This window comes from Bidens hawaiensis, unplaced genomic scaffold, assembly GCF_021521415.1.
Source record: "Bidens hawaiensis isolate Kalapana, Puna unplaced genomic scaffold, B.hawaiensis_p1.1 tig00010069_1, whole genome shotgun sequence".
Taxonomy (NCBI): Eukaryota; Viridiplantae; Streptophyta; class Magnoliopsida; order Asterales; family Asteraceae; genus Bidens; species Bidens hawaiensis.
Window position 1 is genome coordinate 219,297 of NW_027491760.1, and position 24,858 is coordinate 244,154.

The window sequence follows — 24,858 nt, forward strand, 5'->3', positions numbered from 1 at the left end:
GGCACACGTCCTTTCAACAGCTGTTGCCAGCTTGCTTTTTGCCACGTGTCATAGTTTCATTGCACCTTTGATTTCTCTCTCCTCCGCATTAAATTCACCGCATTAATTGCGATTACTATATAAAGGGGGAGAGGGTTATTTGCAATTCACACTTTTCACTCTTCTTCTTCTTCTTAGTGATTTCCGGCAAATACTCCCCTTTTTCAGGCAAGCATTTTCCCGAAATCACTCTTCTTTCTGCAAAAATGTCCTCTCGTGATGCTGAAGCTATAGCTGACGACAGGGGTACTGCTGGTGAGTGCCAGTGTGCTCTGCCCGGCGATCAGTACCGGTATGTTGTCAGGAAGTTCATGCTCGATCATCTCGAGCCTGAGTTTCCTGAATCCCACCAGACCGTGTACGATGCCCCCAGTGGCAAGATCGGGGTTTATGCTGCATTTTTTGTCTATGGGAATCTTAGATTCCCATTGACAAAATTTGTTTACCATGTCCTTGAGAGGCACGGTGTCCATTTGACCGAGCTGCACCCCATGGCGATCGCCAAGATTCGCCATTTTGAGTGGGTGTGCCGGATTTTGGGCATCGAGCCCCATGTGGACCGCCTGATGACCTTCTATACCTGGAGGTGCATCCAAGGGTGGTACACCCTGACGACCCGTATTAAGGGTCTGAAGATTTGCGACACCGAGCGCAGTCTTCGCGCGTGGAAGCAGGAATTCTTCTACATTTCTGCCCGCGCCATCCCCCTTGCCATGAAGTTTAAAAATGGCCAAGCGATACCGAGCCTTCACGCCCCCAACTACCAGGAGGCGGAATGGTTTTCGAAGATATCCCGGATCCAATCTCCGGTTTACCGGTTTGCGGAGTCCGGGATGGTCATGTTAGGGATGAGCCGGGTGTGGAAAGATGCATCTCTGGTTCCCATCCTCCTCGAATACGGTTTGAACTCTATTCCCTATGGTATGTCTTGTTTTTCTTTTTTGATACAAGTTTGTCTTCTAACTGTTTCTTTTCTTTCAGAGGGAAATGATTTGGAGTCGCTTCTGTTTCCGCGGGAAGCCGACGGTCCCGCGCGGATGGGTACTCGTGCTTTGGACGAGGGCGAGTTGCCCATCCTGGAGCAAACAGCGGATCGGTTTGTGGAGGTCTATCCGCTGGGCCACGAGATCCTGAGCCACCGGCGGCCAGGTAAGGCGATATTCTTTCCTCAACCCCTTAACGCTGTACCCGCTGTTGGAATTCTTGACCTGTCTTCTTCTGAGGAATCCTCAGATGCTCCTACGTTGGTGCGGAAGAAGAAAGCTGCTGCCGGCGGGAAAGGGAAGGAGAAGGCCTCCACGGCTGGTCCGGTGGTTCTATCTGACTCGGAGTCAGATAGTGAAGAGGTGGCGGGGAAGCCCGGTTGTGAGAAGACCACTGTTCCGGAGGCTACGACCGTTACCTCCGGGGAACCAACGAAGACGACGGTGACCGGTACCAAGAGGCCGGCTCCATCGGGTTCCTCCCCGCCCGTCCGTACGTTCAGGGTCAAGAGAACCCGTAAGTACAATCATAATGTCTTTGCAGATTTATTACTTCATAAATTTCTCACTTTCTTCTTTGTGCAGGCGTGGATGTTGACGCATTCCGGGGTGAAGCGCAGGGGAGTACCTCCTCGCCAATGACGGTAGGCTCGGTCAGCCTTCCTGAGGCGTCGACCCAGGCGCCTGCGCCTGCATCCGCTGGTCCAGTTGCTCGTTCCTTTGAGCCAACTGTTCCGGCCGAAATGACGTCACCGCCGGCCGTGAGTGCGATTTTTACAGCATCCTTCACGGAGCCGGCGGTTACTGCTGCTGCTGAGGAGGCGGCGACCGCGGCGGCGACCACAACGGCGACCACGGCGGCTGCCACCATGCCCGCGCCACCGGCACCTACGGCCGGACCATCAGGTACGCGCAGGGCTTCCCGCCGATCTTTGCCCCCTTCCCGTCTGCCTGACCTGTTGGATGGATTTCCTTTAGGTTCAGGTGATGGGTTTGGCGGCTATCGGCCTGTCATTGACCCTACAGGTGCGTAGGGTTCCTTTCTTTTTCCCTTATGTTTTTTATCATCTTTTCCTTACTGCCTTTGTTTCTTTTGCAGTGTCGGATTCCAATGAAGTGTATGTTCCACGATGGAACATACGCCGAGGAACAACCCTTCGTACCCCTGTGGAGTGCGTGGACTGGGCTCGCCACGCCGCTCCTCATGGTGCGTTGGGGGAAGCCATGGCTAGCTACCAGGAGGGTAGGCTAACCAATGAGCTTCGGGTTCTCCAAGCCCGGATGCAGCCGCGCGTCGAGCTGCTTTGTCGTGAAAACGACAAGTTGAAAGCAGCTCGCGCCAAGGACGTATCTGAGGCGCGTGCTCTCCGGGAGGAGAACCAACAGCTGGCGGCAGCTGCCGCCGACAAGGAGAAGGCCTTCAAGGCTCTCGAGGTTGAAGTTCAGGCGCGACTCGAGGCCCGCTCCAAGGCTGCCCAAGCTGTGAATGAACAGCTTCGGCTGGCCAGGGAGACTGCGCGAAACGCAACCGAGAGGGCTGCCAAGGCTGAAGCCATTGCTGAGCCTTTGCGTGTGGAGAATGAGGAGCTCAAGGCCAAATTAGAGGCTCTCCAACGCGCTCATGATGCCTTGGCAATGGAAGATGCCAAGAAACTCCAGGAAATCTTGGACCAAAGAGGGGTGCTTGACCACACCGAGCGGAAGCTTAAGGGCGTCGAAGAAGCTGCCGCAAAGGAAGTTTTACTTGCCAACCTTAACAAGAGCGAAGCCGAACGCGCCCATAACGAAGCTCAAGCTGCCCTCCAATGGCTTCTTCGAGAAGCGTTGCCTCAGGTATGTTTAGCTTTATCTTCTCGCTTTTCTTTTGTAAGAAAAGGTTTTAATACTTGTATTTTTTCTTTGTAGGTTGTGCGTCGGGTCTTTTCAGAGACCTCTTACGATGATGCTATGACCGCAGCCCTCAACGCTTCTCATGAGGATGGGGAAAAGGCCGGCTTCCTGCTTGGTCTAGGGTTTGTTGAGAAAGGCGTCCCGCCTTCCAACTTCCCTTTGTTCGATGTGGATACCGAAGCCATTTATGACCAAGCATTGAACCAATACGCCGCCTTCCCGCATCCAGTGGTGGAAAAGGTGGACGAAGTAGCTGCTGCTGATGATGGGTTAGCTGTCCTTAAAGCGTTCCTCGAACCACCCTGTTCTTCTGACGGAGCGGGTCCAAGTGGAAGCGGCCCTGAAGCTTGATCCTGAAGATCCCTTTCCATTGCTAAGAGACTTGTATAGATTTATTCTTTCAGGCGGGTAGTAACCCGGCCATTCTTGTAATATATCATTGGAATATAAATCTTTTTGCGGATAAGATTGTTATTTCCTTCTTTGGATTCCTTGCTTTATAAGCTCATGACTTAGTTTAAGTTAGCAATTTTTCAAGTTTTTTAGAATAAGTTAACCTGTTGAACGTGGTTGATGATGGGTTAAAGTTTCGCTTCCTCCTTCGTGATTGTGCGGGTAAACCGTCACTTGCACTTGGTAGGATGGCTAAATTTTAACCGTCATCTGACCTGCGTGTAGGTTTTCCTCATTTTTCCTCGAAATTTCTAAGTATTTAGGATAAGTTAACCTTTGAACGTGGTTGATAGTGGGTTAAAGTTTCGCTTCCTCCTTCGTGATTGTGCGGGTAAACCGTCACTTGCACTTGGTAGGATGGCTAAATTTTAACCATACCTGACCTGCGTGTAGGTTTTCCTTATCCTTATTTCTAAGTATTTTTTTTTTTTTTTTAGGATAACCTTTGAACGTGGTAGATGATAGTTTGAAGTTTTGCTTCCTTATTTGTGATTGTGCGGATAAGACCGTCACTTGCACTTACAAAGATGGCTAAACTTTACTTACATCATACCTGCGTGTAGGTTTCCCTTATTTTTAACGTTGTGTTTATGCGGGTTTTGCCGCCTTCCACACGCAATGACTTACTTCTCCTCATTTATGCGGTAAATACCGGCACCAGTGGGGAGTTCATAAGGATAAAGGTAAACACATTATGAAAGGAGAATCATTTCCATTAGAAGTGGCTCTTGGCCTTTTCTTTACAAGTTTTGGAATTGATCTACATATAACATTTGCGTAATTGAGCTCCATTCCATGTTCTTGGGATGGGAGTGCCATCGAGCCTTTCGAGCCGGTATGCGCCCTTTCCCAGAACCTGTTTGATAACGTATGGCCCTTCCCAGATCGGGGCCAACTTTCCTGGGCGTTCTTGGTTCGAAGCCTCGTTGTTACGCAGTATGTAGTCTCCTTCCTTGAAGTTGCAGAGTTTTACCCGCGTGTTGTAGTACTTTTGCATTTGTCGTTTGTAGTTCTCTTCACGCACTGCGGCTAAGTCTCTGCGTTCCTCGGTTAGCATAAGATCCAACCGTCTTTCCGCATCATTGTCTTCTGGCTGACTCAAGACCCTTGGTGAGGGTAGACCAATTTCGACCGGGACCATGGCTTCAGTGCCATAAGTGAGGCTGAACGGGGTTTCTCCCGTACTGGCCTTCTTCAACGTTCTGTTTGCCCAAAGGACGTGCGGAAGCTCGTCCACCCAGCCGGATCTGTGTTTCAAGAGTCTTTTCTTTATGCCTTCGACGATGCTTTTATTTGCTCTTTCCACCTCACCATTTCCTTGCGGGTGTGCCACTGAGGTAAAGGTGTGGGTGATTTGAAGTTCTTTTAGCCACTGTTGTAGCTTTTTGTCAGCAAAGTTGGTGCCGTTATCGCTCACCAAATTCTGTGGAAGTCCAAAACGACAAATTATAAATTGCCAAATAAATTTTTTGATATGCTTTGCGGTTGTTTGGGCTAAAGGTTTTGCTTCTATCCACTTGGTGAAGTAGTCGATGGCTACCACTAGGAACTGAACATTTCCTGCTGCTGTAGGAAATGGGCCTGTCACATCGATGGCCCACTTCTGAAATGGCCACGAAGAAGTGACTGGAACCAGTTCGTTTTTCGGGCGATGCGTGTTAGGTGCGTAAAGCTGGCAAGATCTGCATTTTCTGATGTATGCCAGTGCATCCGTATGCATCCCTGGCCAAAAGTATCCCGCGTTGTTTAGCTTGGCTACAACAGCGCGGGGACCTGCGTGTACCCCACAGATGCCTTCGTGTACTTCCCTTAGGAGGTAGTTGGCATCTTGGTTGTCCACGCATCTCAAGAGTGGGCCAAGAAAGTTACGTCTGTAAAGGATGTCATTGACGAGTTGATAATTCAGTGCTTTACAGCGTAGTTTTCTTGCCTGTGTTTTTGACTCTGGTAGTATTCCTGCTGCAAGGTAATTTATTATTGGTGTCATCCACGTTTCTGTACTGGTTTGGATGACACAAATTTCCTTGTGCGGGACTGATGGCGCTTCGAGGAGTTCAATGCGGATGTCCTTTCCCAGGTGGGTGAAGGCTAGTGATGCAAGCTTGCTTAACGCATCCGCAGATTTGTTTTCGCTGCGCTTGACATGTATGACTTTACAATCACTAAAATTACGCATAAGGGTTTTTGCCTGGGCGAGGTACAGGGCCATGGTGTCGTTCACAGCCGTGTATGTTCCATTTATTTGGTTGGCCACCAGCATGGAATCCACATGGGCTTCCAAGTTTTTCACTCCCATCTTACGCGCAATTCTCAAACCGGCCAAGAATGCTTCATATTCGGCTTCGTTATTCGTACTTGGAAAGTCCAGCCGAATAGCGTAAGTATATTCTTGGCCCGCTGGGTTGGTTAATTTTAACCCTGCGCCTGAACCCTCGTTACTGGCTGCTCCATCAGTATAGAGTCGCCAGACATCATTGACGTCCTGTGCTGGGGAGGGTTGAGCCTCCTCCTGGCACTCTTTCACCCACGAAGCGGGGACTTCTGCAATAAAATCGGCCAGGACCTGGCCTTTTATGGCTGGTCTTGGCTTGTACTTAATTGCATATTCTCCCAATTCAATTGCCCATTTGGCTAGACGTCCCGATAATTCGGGTTTGCCTAGAACGTTTGAGAGTTTGAAGTTGGTGAGAATGGTGATTGGGTGGCCCTGGAAATATCGTCTTAACCTGCGTGAAGCATGTATAAGTGCTAAGACTAATTTTTCGAGGGTAGAGTACCGGGTTTCTACGTCTGTTAGTACACGGCTAACATAATAGATTGGCATCTGGATGCCCTTTCGTTCTACTAGCAGGACTGCCCCGGTTGCTCTATCTGTTGCGGAAAGGTATAGGATTAACTCCTCTCCCGCTTGCGGTGCTGTAAGTGTTGGGAGTTCGATCAGGCGTGACCGAATCTCCTGAAAAGCTGCTTCCGCTTCTGGTGTCCAGCGGAAGTGCGTTTTCTTCAAGCAGTTTCTCAATGTTGACACGAAAGGAAACGACTTATCTGCATGGTTTGCCAAGAAGCGATTAAGTGCGACTAGTCGTCCATTCAGTGTCTGAGCCTGTTTGATGGTGGTAGGTGATTCCATTTTAACAATGGCTTCGACCTTTTCAGGGTTCGCTCTAAAGCCATCTTTAGTAACAATGACTCCCAAGAACTTCCCTTCTTCCATCCCAAATGAACACTTGCTCGGGTTGAGCTTCATGTGGAGCGTGTTGAAAGTTTCTTCAATGTCTTTCAACATCGCCTCAGGCTCGAGGCTTTTGATGACCAAATCATCCATATAGACTTCCAAGTTTCTCCCGATTTGGGCATGAAACTCTTTGTCCATTAGTCGTTGGTACGTGGACCCTGCATTCTTAAGTCCGAATGGCATCATTTTATAACAAAATGTACCATCGGGCGTCCGAAATGCGGTTTTGTCCTGGTCATCAATGGCCATGTGGATTTGGTGGTACCCCTTATACGCATCCAAGAAGCATTTAAGGCGGAATGGTGCCAACGAATCCACTTTGAGATCAATTTCTGGTAACGGATAACAATCTTTGGGGCATGCTTTGTTCAAATCTTTGAAATCTATGCACATGCGCCATTGTTTGTCATTCTTCGGTACCATTACGGGATTTGCAACCCATGTTTGATATCTACTAACGCGTACGATGCCTGCGTCAAGGAGTTCCTTGACTTGGGTTCTACACGCGTTAGTTTGTTCAGGCCCCATTACTCTGCGCTTTTGTACGATTGGCGTAACAGCCGGATCGCATTTGAGCTTATGCTCCGCCTTACTTCGGGGTACACCAGTCATGTCAGCTGGTGCCCACGCAAAGATGTCAGCGTTTTTCTGTAGTAAGCGTTTGAGTAAGGTGCGGGTGGGATCAACGATTGTTGGTCCAATGGTAACGGCCTGGTCGGGGTATTTGCCATTGAAGGCCCATTTTTCTGGTTCAGTGATGGTTGGTTTAGCCTTTTTCGGTTTGGGTTTAGATGAAACAGATGCAATGCATACCTGGGGAATGCCAGAGATCATTGCTACACCCTCAGCTGTTGGCCATCCCATCATGCCATGGACTGAAGATACCACGGCGTTGAATCTTGCCATCCCGTCTCTTCCGAATAGGATGTCGTACGTATGATGTGGCTTTTTCATTACGACAAAATCCACGTCTTCTGTGCGTGAATGATTCCCATCAGTAAGAGTAACGGGGAAAGAGAGGATACCCAGGGGTGTTTCTGTACTTCCGTCAAACCCTTCCATTGAAGCGTAGACCGTTTCCAAGCGTTCTTTGTCTTCATCATCCAGCTTATCAAAGAACTGTCTGTACATCACTGTCGACGAAGCGCCGTTGTCAGCAAGAGTGCGTGAAGTGATGTAGTGCCCCAGCTGGCTTCTGATGACGATGGGGCCTTCTTTGCTGGGGCCTCCTGGCACTCGCGGGAAGCGCACCTCAGCTTCCTTCCACGCGCATGGTTCTGCCACCCGTCTCTTTCTTCCTCTGACCTTGCCATGAACCATGTTGATGCTGATATCGACGGGCTTTCGTCCGTTACCTCTGTACCGGTTGTCATTCCTTCCTCCCTTCCTGATCGATGCCACAAGATGTGCAAGCCTTCCATCCTTGACAAATGTCTCAATAATATCCTTCAAGGATGTGCACTCTTCAGTACCATGACCCTTTGTCCCGTGGAAATCACAGGATTTGCTTTGATCCGCATTAGGTTTCTGCCGGATCAATGGGGCTTTAGGCCATGGCAATTTTTCCGTGGCAAATATCTCCGTGACGCTCTTCGTGAGTGGCGTCCACCGGTGTTTTCGGCTTGAAGGGTGTGTATTGTCCCTTCCACCAACAAGAGGGCGAGAGCTGGATGAGGTGTCAAAGTTTACCCTTGACTGCCAAATACCTAGCCTCCTCTTTTTGTTCTGCCGGGCGATCCGGACATTGTTCTCTCTGGTCCTCTGCGTGTAGAGGTGTGTACTCTGGGGAAGATCCCTTCCCAGTTGCTTTTCCGTCTCGGCAAAGCGCTTTGCCGCCGTCATGATGGCATCCCAAGTTGATGGCATGCCATCCTTACCCGTCAATGTGCGGATAAGTTCTGGGTATTCGGCGCCTTGGATGAAGGCGGCGCGAACCAGATCTTCACTTATGTTGCCGAGACTAAGCTTTTTGGAGTTGAAGCGAGTGATGAAGTCTAGTAGGGATTCATCCTCCTCTCTCACGCAGTTAAGGATCGTCCACTGCTCTTCAGTGTACTTCCTCTGTTGGCTGAAATGCTGGCTGAACTTGTTCTGAAAGTCCGCCCAGTCATATATGTGGTGGATCGGTAAACGATCGAACCATGCCCTGGCCGCTCCGACCAGAGTCATCTGGAACATGTAGCACCACGTGGGTTCCGTCCAGTTGCTGACGGTAGCCCCCGCAATGAACCTGTTCAAATGGTCGTCTGGGTCGGATAGACCATCATAAGTGCCAATGTTGGACATTTGTTTGGCACTTCTCGGGGCGATTGCTTCCGCAATGTCCCTTGCGAACTTTGACTTCCCTGCATTTGTAGCAGTTGGTCTAAAGGTTTTGGAAAAGTCACGCGGGTTTCTCTCCACGATTGGTTTAAAGGCTTCCCCAAAATTCCTTTTTGGTTGGACGTCCGTTTCCTTACGCTTCCCTTTCGCCTTATGGCGAGGGTTCGCGTCGGTGTCGGACTCCAACTCGTCGTCTGAGTACTCGCAGTCACTGCTCATATTGAGGTGTTGGCGAGTACTGGCGAATTCGTCAGCCTGTTGAACTGAACGCAAGCGTTCGTCCAATTCGGCTTGGAATTCTCTTTGCCGTGCTTCGGCCCACGCCTTCACTTGATCTAGTGTTTGGCGAGGAACCTTCGTTCGTTTTTCCAGTTGGGTATCGGAGAACCCCAATGGAATATTTACTCCACTTGCCCCGGCTTGGGTAGTCGGGGTAGTGTTCGTAAGGATTGTATAACCGCCGGTGTTCCCCCCAGTTGCTGGGGTTGTTACCGGGGTTTCTTGGTCGGTTACTGGCCTTTGAACCGGAGTAACGTTAACCATTTCTTCAGAAATTGTGAAAAAACTAAAATAGTTCTAGCTTTTATGCACGGATGGCGCCAATGAAGAAACACTAAGTGACCCTGTACAGATTATAGATAATCTGGGGGTTAAGTAATGTTTCCCACGGATGAGGTCTAGCTGAGAAGGCTGTTCTTCAGGCTGTTCTTCAGGAGACCTGCAAAACAAACATAGTTCTAGTTTTTTCGCTATCGACGAAATATAATTATTGCTTTTAATTTGTTATATCATTTGTATTTATAAACTTAATAGTCATCAGAAATTATGTTTTTTATTCAACAATAAAATTATTTTGTTCCCTAAACTAAAAATAAACATTAAATTGAATATTAGAAAAAAAAAACTCGTAACATAAAGGTAATCGGGAGGAATGTCAAGTTGTTTATGCCATCTGTGGGATGATTTGAAAATCAAAGAATGACATGATTTTCAACAACAATCCATTTTCACTTACCAAATGATAATTGATGAAATTAAAGCTATTTCATTTTATCTATAGGGTCCCTTGCTTCTTATGGGTTGTCCCCTTTTATCTTTTAATAATATTGATCTTCCAAAGAATCTAATGAACATCCATATAATAACTGATTCCGAATAATAATGATATCCAAGTAAAACGAAGAAAAACATGTCTAAAAAATCTAGAGTTCTAGACAATATGGTAAGGCATGATGTCAATTTGATTAGGCCAGGACGAAAACACCGGTGCGATACACCAAGGAAGAACCAAAACAGCCCCACCGGTCCTATTCATTAATGAATCAGTTCACACTTTTTTGATGGAATGCTAGTAAATGAATATTAGTCACAACTTAAGATTTTTTTAGGGACAAAGTAATAGTTATATTAGTCTTCTATAATTTAATAATCATAGTTTTCGCAATCATATTAAAATATAATGACCACGTGGGTTCAGTCATCTAAACATTGACTTTTTATTTCAATTTTTTTTAAAGAAAAAACACAAATGTCATTTTAACCATAAACTCTTCCTAACAAGTTAAATGACCACATGTTATAAAGTATTTATTATTTAAATAATAAAATAGTAATGTGGCTAAATTTTAAATTAAAACGATATATCGGGCAGAAAATAAATATCTCATGGTTTGAAGTTAAAACCATATATGTGAATCCCTCCTGGGACGTGTAATTTTAGATAGGAGGTCTCAAAAGGGTGTGGATTTCAAAGACACGAGATATCATTTGATTGGTTACATCCTTGACTATATTATCATTTTGGTGACAACCATGACATGCAACGTGATTTTTACAATTTTTTCTATTTTGACTACACAAATTTCATCAAATGTGATCTTTGTTTCTACACATATCACCTTTAGATTAGATAAACTATTAGAGAAAATTAATTATAGAATGGTTAACTAGTTAACCTATTTTAAGATTAAATTAACTGGTTATATAGGTCAATTTTATTATAGAATAATAGCTTAAGTGATTCCTTAAACCATTATAATATTCACACTTTACTTAAAATTTTTAATACTTATTTTATATACCTGTGAACTTTATTTGTCATGAGTCATCATGCCATCAAATATAAAGAACTTGATGCAACTCTAATAATCTTTATTTATGTCATACTCAAGACAATTAATTTCTAGTATAGTCGTCTATATTAAATGATTAGAAGACGTTTTATTGATGACGCTAAAAATTTATCATGCTTAAAAAAACATGAGCGAATCATCTTTGAGCAGATAACATGAATGACAATAACAATATAATCAAACAGATATGATAAAAGTGCATCAATAACCATGTTATATCATACAAGAATATCGAGATGTGTAAATAAAATATAGTAAACATAGTGCATAGGTAGGTAACTTATGTACCAAACGTGAGATGACATGTAGCTATTTCACACCTTAGCCATCCGCCCATACATGTAATATAATCCAAGAACCTATCCGTACGTCTTCCGAAATCAGACACCCTCAAGCGTGCTAAAGACATAGTCATGAACTTATCACATTGTCGTATAATCACACACTATCAACGCCTCAATGGTATCACACGAAGAAAGATGCTTATGCAATGTTGTAATGTTGAACTGAATTTAGCACCAACCACATAATATAATTTTGCAAATGCTAGGCCTTTATACGTCTAAGTCATCTATAATAATCAAAACTATACTACAAGATATGTGATAAATGAGTGCAAACATAACGATATCTATCATAGAAAGTAACTAAAGCTCAAAGTTTGTGCCAAAGTACAATCAAGGTATAACATATAAATTGAACATATGCTCAAGTCACTAGGTTCAAGGGTGAACCTACTCTCGTGATACGGGGGTCATTCGTCCCTGTGAAAATCTTTTTTAGTGTTATTATATTGTTAAAATCTTGATGTATCCCTGTAAAATTTTGATATCGACCCCTGTGGAATTTCAATATCAGATGGGCGATGAACATCGCCAGAACAACAAGTGAAACTTAGCATCGTTTTTCCGGTCATTGGCTGCTTGTGTTCCTGAGTTCAATTAAGAAGATAATTGAAAAGAAAGGAAATCTTTCTTTTCTTTTTCTTTTCACTCCCCTTCCTTTCTTCCTTTAGTTTTCTTTCCTTCCATTTCTTTTCAATTTGGAATGAAAGAAAACCATCCTATTTTACTCTTCATTTCATTTATCTTTACTTTTTTTTTCTCTCGTTTTCTTTCTTTTAATGAAACTCGAGAACACTCACTTTATTATTTCCTTCACTTCCTTTATTTAATGAAACTCAAGAACACAACACTCTCTTTCTTTCCATTCATTTCCTTTTATTTTTTTTGTTTAATGAGACTTAGAAACACAAGGCGGCATCAAAACAGGGATAAAGGTAGAAAAGAGGAAGAAGGCCCAAACTAATTAGTTCAAGATTTATTAGGGATTGTCAAGGTATATATGCCATTTCAACACTTATATGTTGGTTGATTTAAAAATCAAAGAAAGACATGATATTCAACAACAATCTGTTTTCACTAACCAATTGATGGTTAATGAAATTAAAGCTATTTCATTTTATCTTGATGTATCCCTGTAAAATTTTGATATCGACCCCTGTGGAATTTCAATATCAGATGGGCGATGAACATCGCCAGAACAACAAGTGAAACTTAGCATCGTTTTTCCGGTCATTGGCTGCTTGTGTTCCTGAGTTCAATTAAGAAGATAATTGAAAAGAAAGGAAATCTTTCTTTTCTTTTTCTTTTCACTCCCCTTCCTTTCTTCCTTTAGTTTTCTTTCCTTCCATTTCTTTTCAATTTGGAATGAAAGAAAACCATCCTATTTTACTCTTCATTTCATTTATCTTTACTTTTTTTTTCTCTCGTTTTCTTTCTTTTAATGAAACTCGAGAACACTCACTTTATTATTTCCTTCACTTCCTTTATTTAATGAAACTCAAGAACACAACACTCTCTTTCTTTCCATTCATTTCCTTTTATTTTTTTTGTTTAATGAGACTTAGAAACACAAGGCGGCATCAAAACAGGGATAAAGGTAGAAAAGAGGAAGAAGGCCCAAACTAATTAGTTCAAGATTTATTAGGGATTGTCAAGGTATATATGCCATTTCAACACTTATATGTTGGTTGATTTAAAAATCAAAGAAAGACATGATATTCAACAACAATCTGTTTTCACTAACCAATTGATGGTTAATGAAATTAAAGCTATTTCATTTTATCTATATAGTCCCTTTCTTCTTATGAGCCCCCCCCCCCCCCCCCCCCCTTCTTCTTTCCTTTTAATAATATTAGTCTTTCAAAACATCTAAAGAACATCCATGTAATAAGTAATTCCAAATAATAATTTTATCTAAGTAAAAATGAAGTATAACGTGTCTACAAAATCTAGAGTTCTAGACGATATGGTAAGGCATGATGTCAATTTGATCGGGACAAGGTGAAAAGATTGGTGCGGTACAGCTGGAAGAACCGAACAACCCCCACCGGTCCTAGTCATGATTCATACTGGGTTCGTTTATTTAACCAGTGACTTTCTATTTTAAAATTGAAAAAAAACGCAAGTGTCATTTTAACCATAAACTTTACCTAAGTTAAATGACCACATGTTATAAATTATTTATTATTTAAATAGTAACGTGGCTAAATTTTAAAATAAAACAACACATCGGGCATATTATAAAATATCTCATGGTTTGAAGTTAAAACCATATATGTGAATTAGTCCTAGGACGTGTGATTTTAGCTAGGAAGTCTCAAAAGGGTATGGATTTCGTAGACACATTGGTTACATCTTCTATGTTTTTCTGTTTAGACATAAATATATGGCGTGAAGGTGACATATGCCATAAAGGCATGGCATGTAACATTAGGTTTAGGCAGTTTTCTCCTTGACCACATAAATTTCATCCGAAAGTCCACAAATTTTCAAAAAAAAAAATAAAAAATAAATAATCGGAAAGTCCATAAAATGTGATTTTTGTTTCTGGACGTATCACTATTAGAACTATTAGAAAAAATCAATTATAAAATGGTTTAGCCTATCTTAAGATTAAATTAAATGGTTATAAGTGAATTTTATTATAGAATAATAGCTTAATTTGTTTTCCCTTAAACCTTTTATATTCACACTTTATTTAAACTTTGTAATACTTTTTTTTGGTAAATACTATTAAAAACCAACATATTAACACAACATTGATTTTCTGTTTCTTCTGTAAAAAAACAAACCCTAGTACTTACAAAACATTGATTTTAAATAATATATAATTCCATTTTTAGTATTGGATTTAGCTAGATATTTGATTCTCGTGTTAAATTCAATTAAATGATGTGCATACGGATCAATTTCAAAAATAAAAGAAGAATGCTAAACAGTGGTTTTTTTTTTATCTATTTACATTCAATTTTGACGCCACTTTCTTACAATAGCAACCTGTGATGGCACATATATATTTTTTTTCTATCAAGAATCTAGGAACCACAGAATGTGAAGAATCTACGAACCTCGTAATGTGAGAGGGACGGTTTATGTATATTTATTAGAGAAAATTGATTAGAAAAAACTTATCAACGTATTTATCAATATATAATTAACTAGTTTGAGGCCCGTGTATTACACGGGTAATTAATGAAAATTTTGTACGTTAACCATTAAGTGAAATATAGTTAACAAAATGGTCATATATTTTATACAGTTACAATTTACATTAAAATTACAGAAATTACATAACTTAAATTACACAACTCTACCTATACTATTCAAACATCTTTTTGGATACATGTCATCATTCTATTGATCAATTATCAATAGATCGTTCATGTACCTTATCTACCATTTGAAGATCATGTATGCACAAAGTATTGTTGTTATGTAACTATACACGAAAGTCATAGTAAACAAATCATTATATTTTGATGCATTGGCATGAAGTTTTAAATGCTTGTAAGAAATAAGTTTATTGGTTAGAAACCATAAGTTCATATACCTTATCTACCATTTGTAGATCATGTATGCGTAGAGTGTTGTTGAGATCTGCATTGAAGTAATCTCCATGGAAATTGTGTAGTTACAAAAATGATGAACATCTATATATTGATGTACCTTGTACTACTAAATCTCCTAAATAATATAAAAAATAAAATGAATATCATCATGTTTACGTAGATGCATAATGCAAAGTGGAAATTAAAAATTTACCAAAAGAAGTTAGTTATTATTGAAACAAAAATATGAAAGCTCAACACATCAACAACTAATAAACTGGTAAAAATGAGTGGCTCGTGCCGGGTTGGTCTGTGAGTGAATGATAAATATAGTTTCATAAATAAATTATCGTCAAACGCGAATTTTTCGATCCAAACATGAGTTGACAGTTGACCCAATCGAGAAGTTCAAAGCAATTGCACGTTTGATAACAGAAATCATAAATCTGAGGTTTAACTACTTGAGTATAATAAAAGTTAAGTATATTTAACCTAAACATTCCTTTAAATAATAAAATTTAACAAAAATACCCTTCTGCTTAACTGAAAAATCTAACAGAGTTATTCAAGTGGTTATTGACCAGGCTGGGTACTAAAGTAGTTAAACCATAGAGAAAAAAAAGTAAATCTAGCTCTTAAAAAATAAGAAAATGTTGGGGTTAGGTTACCCAACAGAATGAATATTGAGAATGGATACTCCACGAAGCTGATCAGCATCAGATAGTGAATTGCCATTGCTGTGAATCCACAGATGGATAGTCCACTCACCAACATCCTAAGTCCTGATTATAGTTATAATCTAAATAACTTTATTATTAACAAACATGATATCATGATGACAAAAGGCATCAGAACGACACTATATACATATTACTTAAAAGGACATGTGAAGATAATATATTAATTAAAAACATATTCGATAACAATCAACATCAACCAAACATTCAGATAACACCACCAAATCAAATTCAAAGGTCCTTTTTCTCTTCTTTTAATCCCACCCCATGATTCACGGTAGGCACCAACAGTTATAAAGTCAGGTTGTGTAAATTTACCTTACAGTAAGAGACAATGGAACGATCTGAAGCAACGGTGGAGATGAACGATAGCAGCGGTGGAGATGAAATGTCCTGTAGATTTAATTAGATAAGGGAGAAGGCAACGAAGTAATGGCGGATTGTCAACGAAGGGGTCACGATGCCTGATTGAGGGTCTGCAGCGTAGGGTTTTTTAATTTGGAAGGGGAAACAAATTGATTGAAAAATATACGGACCCAGATAATATTGATTGGGCGGGTTGATCTGAATTAATACCATTTTAGTGAATATGGGTTAAATTAGTAAATATGGGTTAAAAAAGTGAGGAGTGATGAGAGGATGACAAGTGGCGAAATATAGTAGCCTTTTATTAGAGTAGTAAGATAACTCTTTCGATACAGGTCTGAGCTGAGCTTGATTTTGTTTTGGCTAATGGGAGCTTGAGATCGGCTCGTTTGTATAACAAAAGAGCATAAAAAAGTTTGTAATCAGATAAAAACAGCCACCGTTGAGTTCTTTTTTTATAATCAATCCATAGCAAATCATTTAACTTAACTCACTAACTAGAAAAGCAGTATTTAATCAAGAGCTTTTTCACAAAATCTGAAATGAATCAACAATTGGAAACAGAACTATATATATTTTATATTTTTTTCAAACTAATGTTTTGTAGGTATTATGAGTAACATGGATTTGATGTGCAATTGATGTGAAAAAAAAAATTTATTAAGAGACTTTAATAAAAAAAACATAAAATATGTTGGTTTTTTTAAGATATTTACCATTCTTATTTTATATAGTATGTCATAAAATGTAAAGAATGTAAAGAACTTGATGCAACTCTAATAATCTCTGTTTATGCAATGGCTAAATAGATAGTGACGTGGCCCACAACGTCTAAGGTAGGATGGTGTAGATGGAGAACATCTATATGAATTTTGTGTGACGGAACATTCCCAACTCAACCAAAGGGAAACTTGCGATATATAGAACAGATTGTTGGGTGATCAAGAAGGCACACATGAGTAAGCTGGAGGTTGCAAAGATGAGAATGTTTAGTTGGATGTGTGAGCACCCAATGTTGGACCGAATAAGAAATGATGTTTTTCGTGAGAGATTAGGGTTGACTAACATATCATATAAGATAAGAGAGGAGAGATTGAGATGGTTTGAACATGTGAGGAGAAGATAGACAATGACTCATATTAGATATGTAGAAAACATTACTATAGAGTGGAGAAGAGGCAGAGGCTAACCCAAATTGACTTGTGATGAGAAAATTAGACATGATTTGGTAGACATGCACCTCTTTGAGGACATGGTTGATATGAATTCTTTGAGAACATGGTTGATGATTTCATTCTTTAGTACGAGTGTAGAGTTTTTGGTCAGAAATGCATCTTAGGGGTTTTTTCTTATCTTATTTTATGGTTAAATGATAATATATTATTGTAATACTTTAATTCTAAATTATTATTCTATATTTTATTATTAATAACTGTTACACTCTCCTTATCTATCTACTTATTATTTATGACTATTGTTATTACTTTTAATATTAAGTATTTAATGTATTTATCTAACCTTTTGTTGTTGCCTAAAGGTCTAGCGGTGAACTTGTGTTTCGTTTTTTCTGTTTTATACCTATGGTTTTAAAGTCGGGGTCTCTTTGAAAACAATCTCTCTATTCATTGGGATAGTGGTATGATTTGTTGTTATTGGTGGGATTTCTTATTGGATATGTTTGTTGTTTCTTCCAGACAATCATTTCTAGTATTGTCGGCCATATTAAATGATTAGAAGACATTTTATTGATGACACTGAAAAGTTATCGTGCCTAAAGAAATGAGCGAGCCATCTTTGAGCGGATAACATGAATGACGATAACAATATAATCAAAACAGATATGGTAAAAACACAACAATAACCATGTTATATCATATTATAATATCGAGATGTGTAAATAATATACAACAATCGTAGTGCATTAGGTAACTTATGTACCGAGCGTGAGATGCCATGTAGGTATTTCACACCAACCATCCACCCATACATGTAATATAATCCTAGAACCTATCAATACATCTCTCAAACCAGACACCCTCAAGCGTGCTAAAGATATAGTCATGAACTTATCACATTGCCGATTAATCGCACGCCATCAATGCCTCAATGGTGACTCCATGACATCACATGAAGGAGATATGCTCATGAAATGTAGTAATGTTGAACTGAACTTAGCACCAACCACATAATATAATTTTGCAAACAATAGGCCTCTATACGTCTAAGTCATCGTATAATAATCAAAACTATACTACAAAACATGCGATAAGGATAATGAGTACAAGCACAACGATATCTATAGTAGGTAAGTAGGTTGTTCATGACTAAAGCTCAAAGTTTGTGTCAAGTATAATCAAGATAATAACATATACCTTTAACTTACGCTCAAGTTAGGAAGTTTCAGGGTTAAAAGTTGGACCGTTTATCAAGCTGCCACTCTACGTATTCGTTGAGTGGGGTGGTTGGACCAATCAAACAGTCAGATAAACTTATTAAAGATATTAATAAAGAACTTAGTAAATAGTTACATAATGATAAGCATTAACCATTAGGGAGCGGAGTGGTAATGGCACGATGCATATCAGAGACGACAAGAAGTGAGACCGAGGAGAAGAAGTTTGTGGTGAGTATTTGGGGAATAAGTTGCAAAGCATGGGTAAAACAAGAAAGTTTCTACTGATAGATTGTTAAATTGCATACCATCATCTCGTGTTAGATTCCTTCGTTGCGAAACCTAATATTTGGTGACGAACAGTTTCGGATACGGAACTTTTCCTTTAGATAGGGCATGATATAATTACTAAATGGGACTACAAAATTGGCCTTCGAATAAAATGCACATGCGAACAAGGCAAAAGAAAGAACACCAAAAGATCATAAAACCAACTTTCCTGAACTATTTGCATCCAACACTAAGCTAAATCATCTTCATGTGACCTTTTACGCAGAGTCGTTAAATCCACCAGGTGGCGCATTGTCGGTCGGCCATGTGGACAATTCCATGGTGAGCGTAAACCCGTCAAATGTTCAACTATCTACAATCATAAACAGCAAGTCATGTTTTATCTCCAACGAGTCGAATAGGTTGAAAGAAGTACCTTTTGCATCTCGTTTCTTCCAAGTGGATCACCGATCATCACAGATGATCTGCATGCACGTGATGCTAACATCGCGCGTACTCTCGGGGGACACACTGAATCCGTAGTGTCTGTTTTATAAGTACCCATAATTGAACATTCTCCTTCACTATCAGCCAATATAGATATAAGCTCCTTCACGTCTGCATAAAGAGAACAAATAAATACATACTCAAAAAATAAAAATATAAACAATAGCATAACATTGTAGGCAACCTGAAACACCAAAAGTTATGTTTTTACTAAAGGGGACGGCTTTTAATTTGTAACGGTGACCAGGAGGAGCATCCATGTCTTCTTCTAATGAAAACCCGTTTTTCCTTGAAGTTGAAAAGAATAACAAGTATTACGATTGGTTATAAACACAATCTTAAAGCGGTATTTTGACAGATTATGAAAAATTAAAACAATTGTAAATGAATGCTAGAAAATCCTTTTGGGTACTGCTAGAAAGGGAAATATAAAAACTTGAGATTAGAGAAAGCTCACCTGATAGTATCCATGTGCATTGAGGCGATTATTTCTTCTTCAGGAGACAACTCCACCAAAATTGGCCTTAATATATAACATATAACAAAAAATAACTCTTATCAACTAAAGGTGTAACAGAAGACATTCCAAAAGGATAACTCCAATCAACAAATACACATAAATAGCAGAACATTCATTTCAGAGCCAATAATACGTTGAGAACTATGAAAACCATATTAAATGTTGTGCTATCTATTGTTTACGCAACTAGAAGGCATGCAGATTTCAATGTTTTTAAGATTAATTTTTAGACAAATATAATATTGATAAGTCTTTTATCAAAAGGGCAAATGGCATAAAAAACCAACACGCTCAACAAATTTTACACATAAAAGTCCTATATGTTAACTTTGAACAAGTTTGTGATTTTTTTAAAACAACTTGAAAGGGTACATCCAAATTGTTTTAAAAAACTGGGATAAAAAAATATAAGCTACGTTAGTAAAAAAAATGACAAACACGTAAGCAAAACAACCAGAGGTAAACCAGTTTAAAAGAAAATTACAATTTTGTTCAAATTTAACACGTAGATGGACTTTAATGTGCAAAAAGGTGTTGAGGGACTTTTATGAGGAAAAAAAAGTATGTTGGTTTTTTTATGATATTTTCCCTTTATATAGATGTGCATAGATGCACATATACATGCCTATGTGCACATTTTTATATATATAAAAAAAAAATTCTGGAGAGAAGATAAAATAAAAGAAAGAGTGGGGAGAGATATATAAGCATTGGTTTTTAAATTTAATGTTGAAATTGTTGAAGCAAAATGTACACGTCTTATGCGGTTCTCAACATAATATAGGTTCTAAAAAGAACGTATATACATACACACACACACACACGCACCTCAGTAATGGTTGTTGGTTCAAGATGGTGGACTGTGACAAGCGCTCATAATTGTATTTTTCATCCGCAGCATGCTGATCATAAGAAAACAACATCAAACCGTCAACTACAAGATAAATTTTATAGCATACAAATTAGAATCCATGCGTAGAACAATCTTGAAATTAGATCAGGTATTTTATGTTGAAGAATCAGATTAAAACATGAACCAACAAAATATACAAGGTAGCAAAGAAGCAAAACCTGATCCACTATAAAGAGGTCTTGATCCAACTTGCCAATGATAAATCCAAGATTAAACTGCCCTATTACCTACAGATAAATAAAAAAGTATTTCATTTAATACTATCAGCCAGCTTTATTATATAAATATTCATTTAATAACCTTCATGCGGCCAAAATCTTCTTTCTTGAATAACTTTTCTAATTCACTTGTCGCAGCAGATAAAGCTTTTTCTTTAGCATCTTCTTTTACCACTTGAGAAATCTCTAATGTAGCATTAGCATAGCAACTGCATGTAAATAACAACAAACAGTTAAAAAGCAAACACATTACAGTAATTAACTAATTACCACCAAATTTTTACAGTTACAAACCCTTTAGTCTTTGATATTCCATGTGTATGTTTGCTTGCTTGAAATGCTGCTAGTTTTTGTTGCCTCTTTTTCTTTAATTCCTCAACACTAAACTGCATCGCATAACACATCTTTGAATGAGATGGCACGGGTGAATCTGGAGTTGGCACATTGTCATCAATATTTGGGGAAGATGAAGCATTTAATACTGGTTTTGAAACAGACTCAGGTGTCTCAATTCTTATTATGTCCTGCATAAAAAGCAAGATATTATAAGTATTTACAAATTTTCTTAACTCATAATATATTATATATCATTATCAACCATTCGTACCTCGCCAACTTGTCCAGAAGTTTTAGCAACTTTAACAGGAGAGACTTCTAAATCATCATCACATTCATCTATTAGAGTACGATCTAAAGACTTTGACTTTGACTTTGACACTGACTCGTTCACTTCATCAGAGTCATCAACCATATGGCATTTCACTAAAGATTTTACAAATGTGGAATTTGAACTAAAGCTTTGATCAACTGACTGACGCACGGTGGGCCCGTTTCTAAGAACCGGGAGCTCAGATAAGGCGTTACCTATGCTTTCATGCTTTCTTTTGTTTACGGTAACAAATGATGTAAGTAGCGACTGAATGGGACCCACAGAACGAGGTGAATCTTTTCTTTCATCAACATTTTTTTGTGTTTTTGAGTTGTATGATAGCGATGACTGCCGGTTATAAGTAGGGCCGCCGGTTACAACTGTATAATTCTTACTAGAAACGGATTCGGTTTTCTTCACGCCATGAAATGTAAAATCTCTCTTTGGCAAACTATAATCATCAACATTAATCACATTAACAGCTTCATCTTCAATTACAACATTGCTAGTTTCCTTTTTACAATCACTATCCTCTAACGATACTTGCGGTGAATCTTTTATTTCATCAACATTTTTATGTGTTTTTGAGTTGTATGATAATGATGACTGCCGGTTATAAGTAGTGCTGCCGGTTACAACTGTATGATTCTTACTTGAAACAGATTCGGTTTTCTTCACGCCATGAAATTTAAATGTAAAATCTCTCTTTGACAAACTATAATCATCAACATTAATCACATTAACAGCTTCATCTTCAATTACAGCACTGCTAGTTTCCTTTTTACAATCAATATCCTCTAATGATACTTGCGGTTTTGAAAACTGTGAAAAAGACTGATCACGCTCATCAGCTTTCTGTACCGAGAAGCTAGCAAGATTTGGTGAATAAATCTTCAACAGAGCTTCTTTTAACGACATTAAAACAGACACCTCATCAGATAAGAACACTTTTCGTTTATCTGGGGTCACATTAACATCACAAACACTAGTTGGAACAACAAAGTTCATTATTGCAATCGGATATTGCTTTGAGTTTGCTGATCTGTACAATTCATTCACAAGCTTGCTGACTTTTGGCATGTCAACGGGTCGTCCGTTAACAAAATAATATTGTCGATCGCCTAAACTTCGTCCACTACCGTTACCAGATTTAGAAAGAAAACCATCCACTTGACAAGTATCTGATATAGATAGATTCAGGGGCTCTAAACAAGTGAAAGTGTTCATGCCAAACACTGTAATGATATTATCTTTTAAAGAGCCGGTTCCTTGTGTTTTAACTACTATAGAGGATTTGTTTTTTCCAGTTGTGTTTTTGCAAACCAACCGAACCCCTTTGGCAGTTAGAGCATAGGCCTGCATTCATAAAAAGAATTCTATAAAAAATGAGATGTAGTTTCATCTTTAGATGATAATACAGAACGATTAAGCCTACTAAACCTTAAATATAACTAGTAAAGAATTACAATTAACAGTAAATCAAGAAAAATTACAAAGTATTGTATCATTTTTAATAATTAAGAACATTATCAAATGGATCCATATGTTGTTGAAGCAACAACAAGCAGATAAGCTCAAAAAGGACTGAAATAACTCACATTCAGTAATGAAATCAACTTTCCATACTCCTTCCTAATGTTGCGATGGAACTCTTTGCATCTCACAGGCAAATTAGAGAACAACTTCTTCACAGTAACAGTGGTACCAACCTGTCGTGCAGTCGTTCTCTCATCTGTAAGCAAACCAGATCGGTCAAAGGTCAAATGCGTTGCAACTTTCTCATTTTGTGTTCTTGTTTCCACTGTTAAATCCCCTAAATTACACAGAGCACTCAGAGCTTCCCCTCTAAACCCAAAAGTCGTCAACGATTGAAGATCAGGAAAATCCGTTAACTTCGACGTATGATGCTTAAGTGCTAACGCCTTCAAATTACACAAAATCACAAAAAAATAAAAGCTCAACATCATCAATAACGCTTATTAGCTATTACAAAATGTACCTTTTGAAATTACACAAAATCACAAAATTAAACATTAAGCATCATCAATAAAACTTCACTCAAAAAATCACTAATTCATCAATAAAACTTATTAGTTTATTACACAATGTACCTTGAAATTACACAAAATCACAAAATTAAAAGTCATGGATCATCAACATAACTTTTTCACTCACAATCAACAAAACTTATTAGTCATTACACAATTACCTTGAACTCAAACAAAATCACAAATATAAAAGTTGAAAATCATTAACAAAACTTTCTCACTCACAAGTTCACTAATTTATCAGTAAAACTTATTTACCTTTAAATTACACAAAATCACTAACTTAAAATTTGGAAATCATCAACAAAAATTCGCTCACAAAATCACTAATTCATCAATAAACTTACTCCCTCCGTCCGTTATAAGTGTTCATGTTTGAAAAACACAAAGGTTAAGGTGGATTGAATGATTACTTTTTTTTCTTACCAAATAACAATAATGCCCTTGAAAAGTGGTCCATCAATATTGTTTATTAATGTTAGTTGTGTGTGTTTAAGGGTAAACTTGGAAATTGGCTAATAAATTTTAAAAGTGGACACATGTAATGGGACAAATAAAAAAGGAAATGTGGACACTTACAATGGAACGGAGGGAGTATTATTTAGTACACAATGCACATTAAAATTACATAAAATTAAACATTAACCATCTTCAACAAAACTTCACTCACAAAATCACTAATGGATCAAATACAAATTAGATTAACGTGCCAACTGTGATAATCAAGTAGTGTAATTATATATACAACATAATGTAATTATAGTACGATGTAATTACATAATAACACTAATTACTTGTATATATAATTACACTATTTGATTCTCACATATAGCACGCTACTTTAATTTGTATGTTAACTTTCCCCTTCATTCATATAAACAAAACAATGTACCTTGAAATTGTGTGGTGAAATGCCGCAGCCGTTATCGACGACCTGAAACGACTCTTGGCCGAATTCCTTCAAGGAAACCTCGATGCTGGTGGCACCGGCGTCCAAGCTGTTCTCCACGAGCTCCTTGACGGCGGAAGAGAGGTCCAGAATCACTTGACCGGAGCAGATTCTGTGGATTGCGGTCTTGCTGATCGGCTTTATCGACGGAGATGTTATAGTTGATGAAGGTGCGTCACTGCCTTCCATTGAAACAACTGTTTAGCTTGAATCAAACGTGAATTTGCATGGAATCGAATGAATTTGGAAGAAACTGGATTGAAAGGGGTTTTTTGGTGGAAATGGAACCCTAGGTGTATATTTCAGTGGCTTACCGCCAAAATTAAAATGAAAAACTACACTA

General features: G+C 39.1%; 1 protein-coding gene across 1 annotated transcript; it reads right to left on the minus strand.

Moving 5' to 3' along the window:
- Window positions 1–18,714: 18,714 nt before the first annotated feature.
- Window positions 18,715–24,757, minus strand: LOC143534136 (DNA mismatch repair protein PMS1-like). Its single transcript, XM_077028711.1, has 11 exons — window positions 24,459–24,757; window positions 23,117–23,440; window positions 21,477–22,874; window positions 21,164–21,393; window positions 20,952–21,078; window positions 20,810–20,878; window positions 20,567–20,640; window positions 19,676–19,741; window positions 19,403–19,506; window positions 19,148–19,329; window positions 18,715–19,084 (listed from the first exon to the last, which is right to left on the minus strand). Exons 1-11 carry the CDS (start codon window positions 24,702–24,704, stop codon window positions 18,962–18,964), a joined length of 2,943 nt encoding a protein of 980 aa, XP_076884826.1. The 5' UTR covers window positions 24,705–24,757; the 3' UTR covers window positions 18,715–18,961.
- Between the last annotated feature and the right edge of the window lie 101 nt (window positions 24,758–24,858).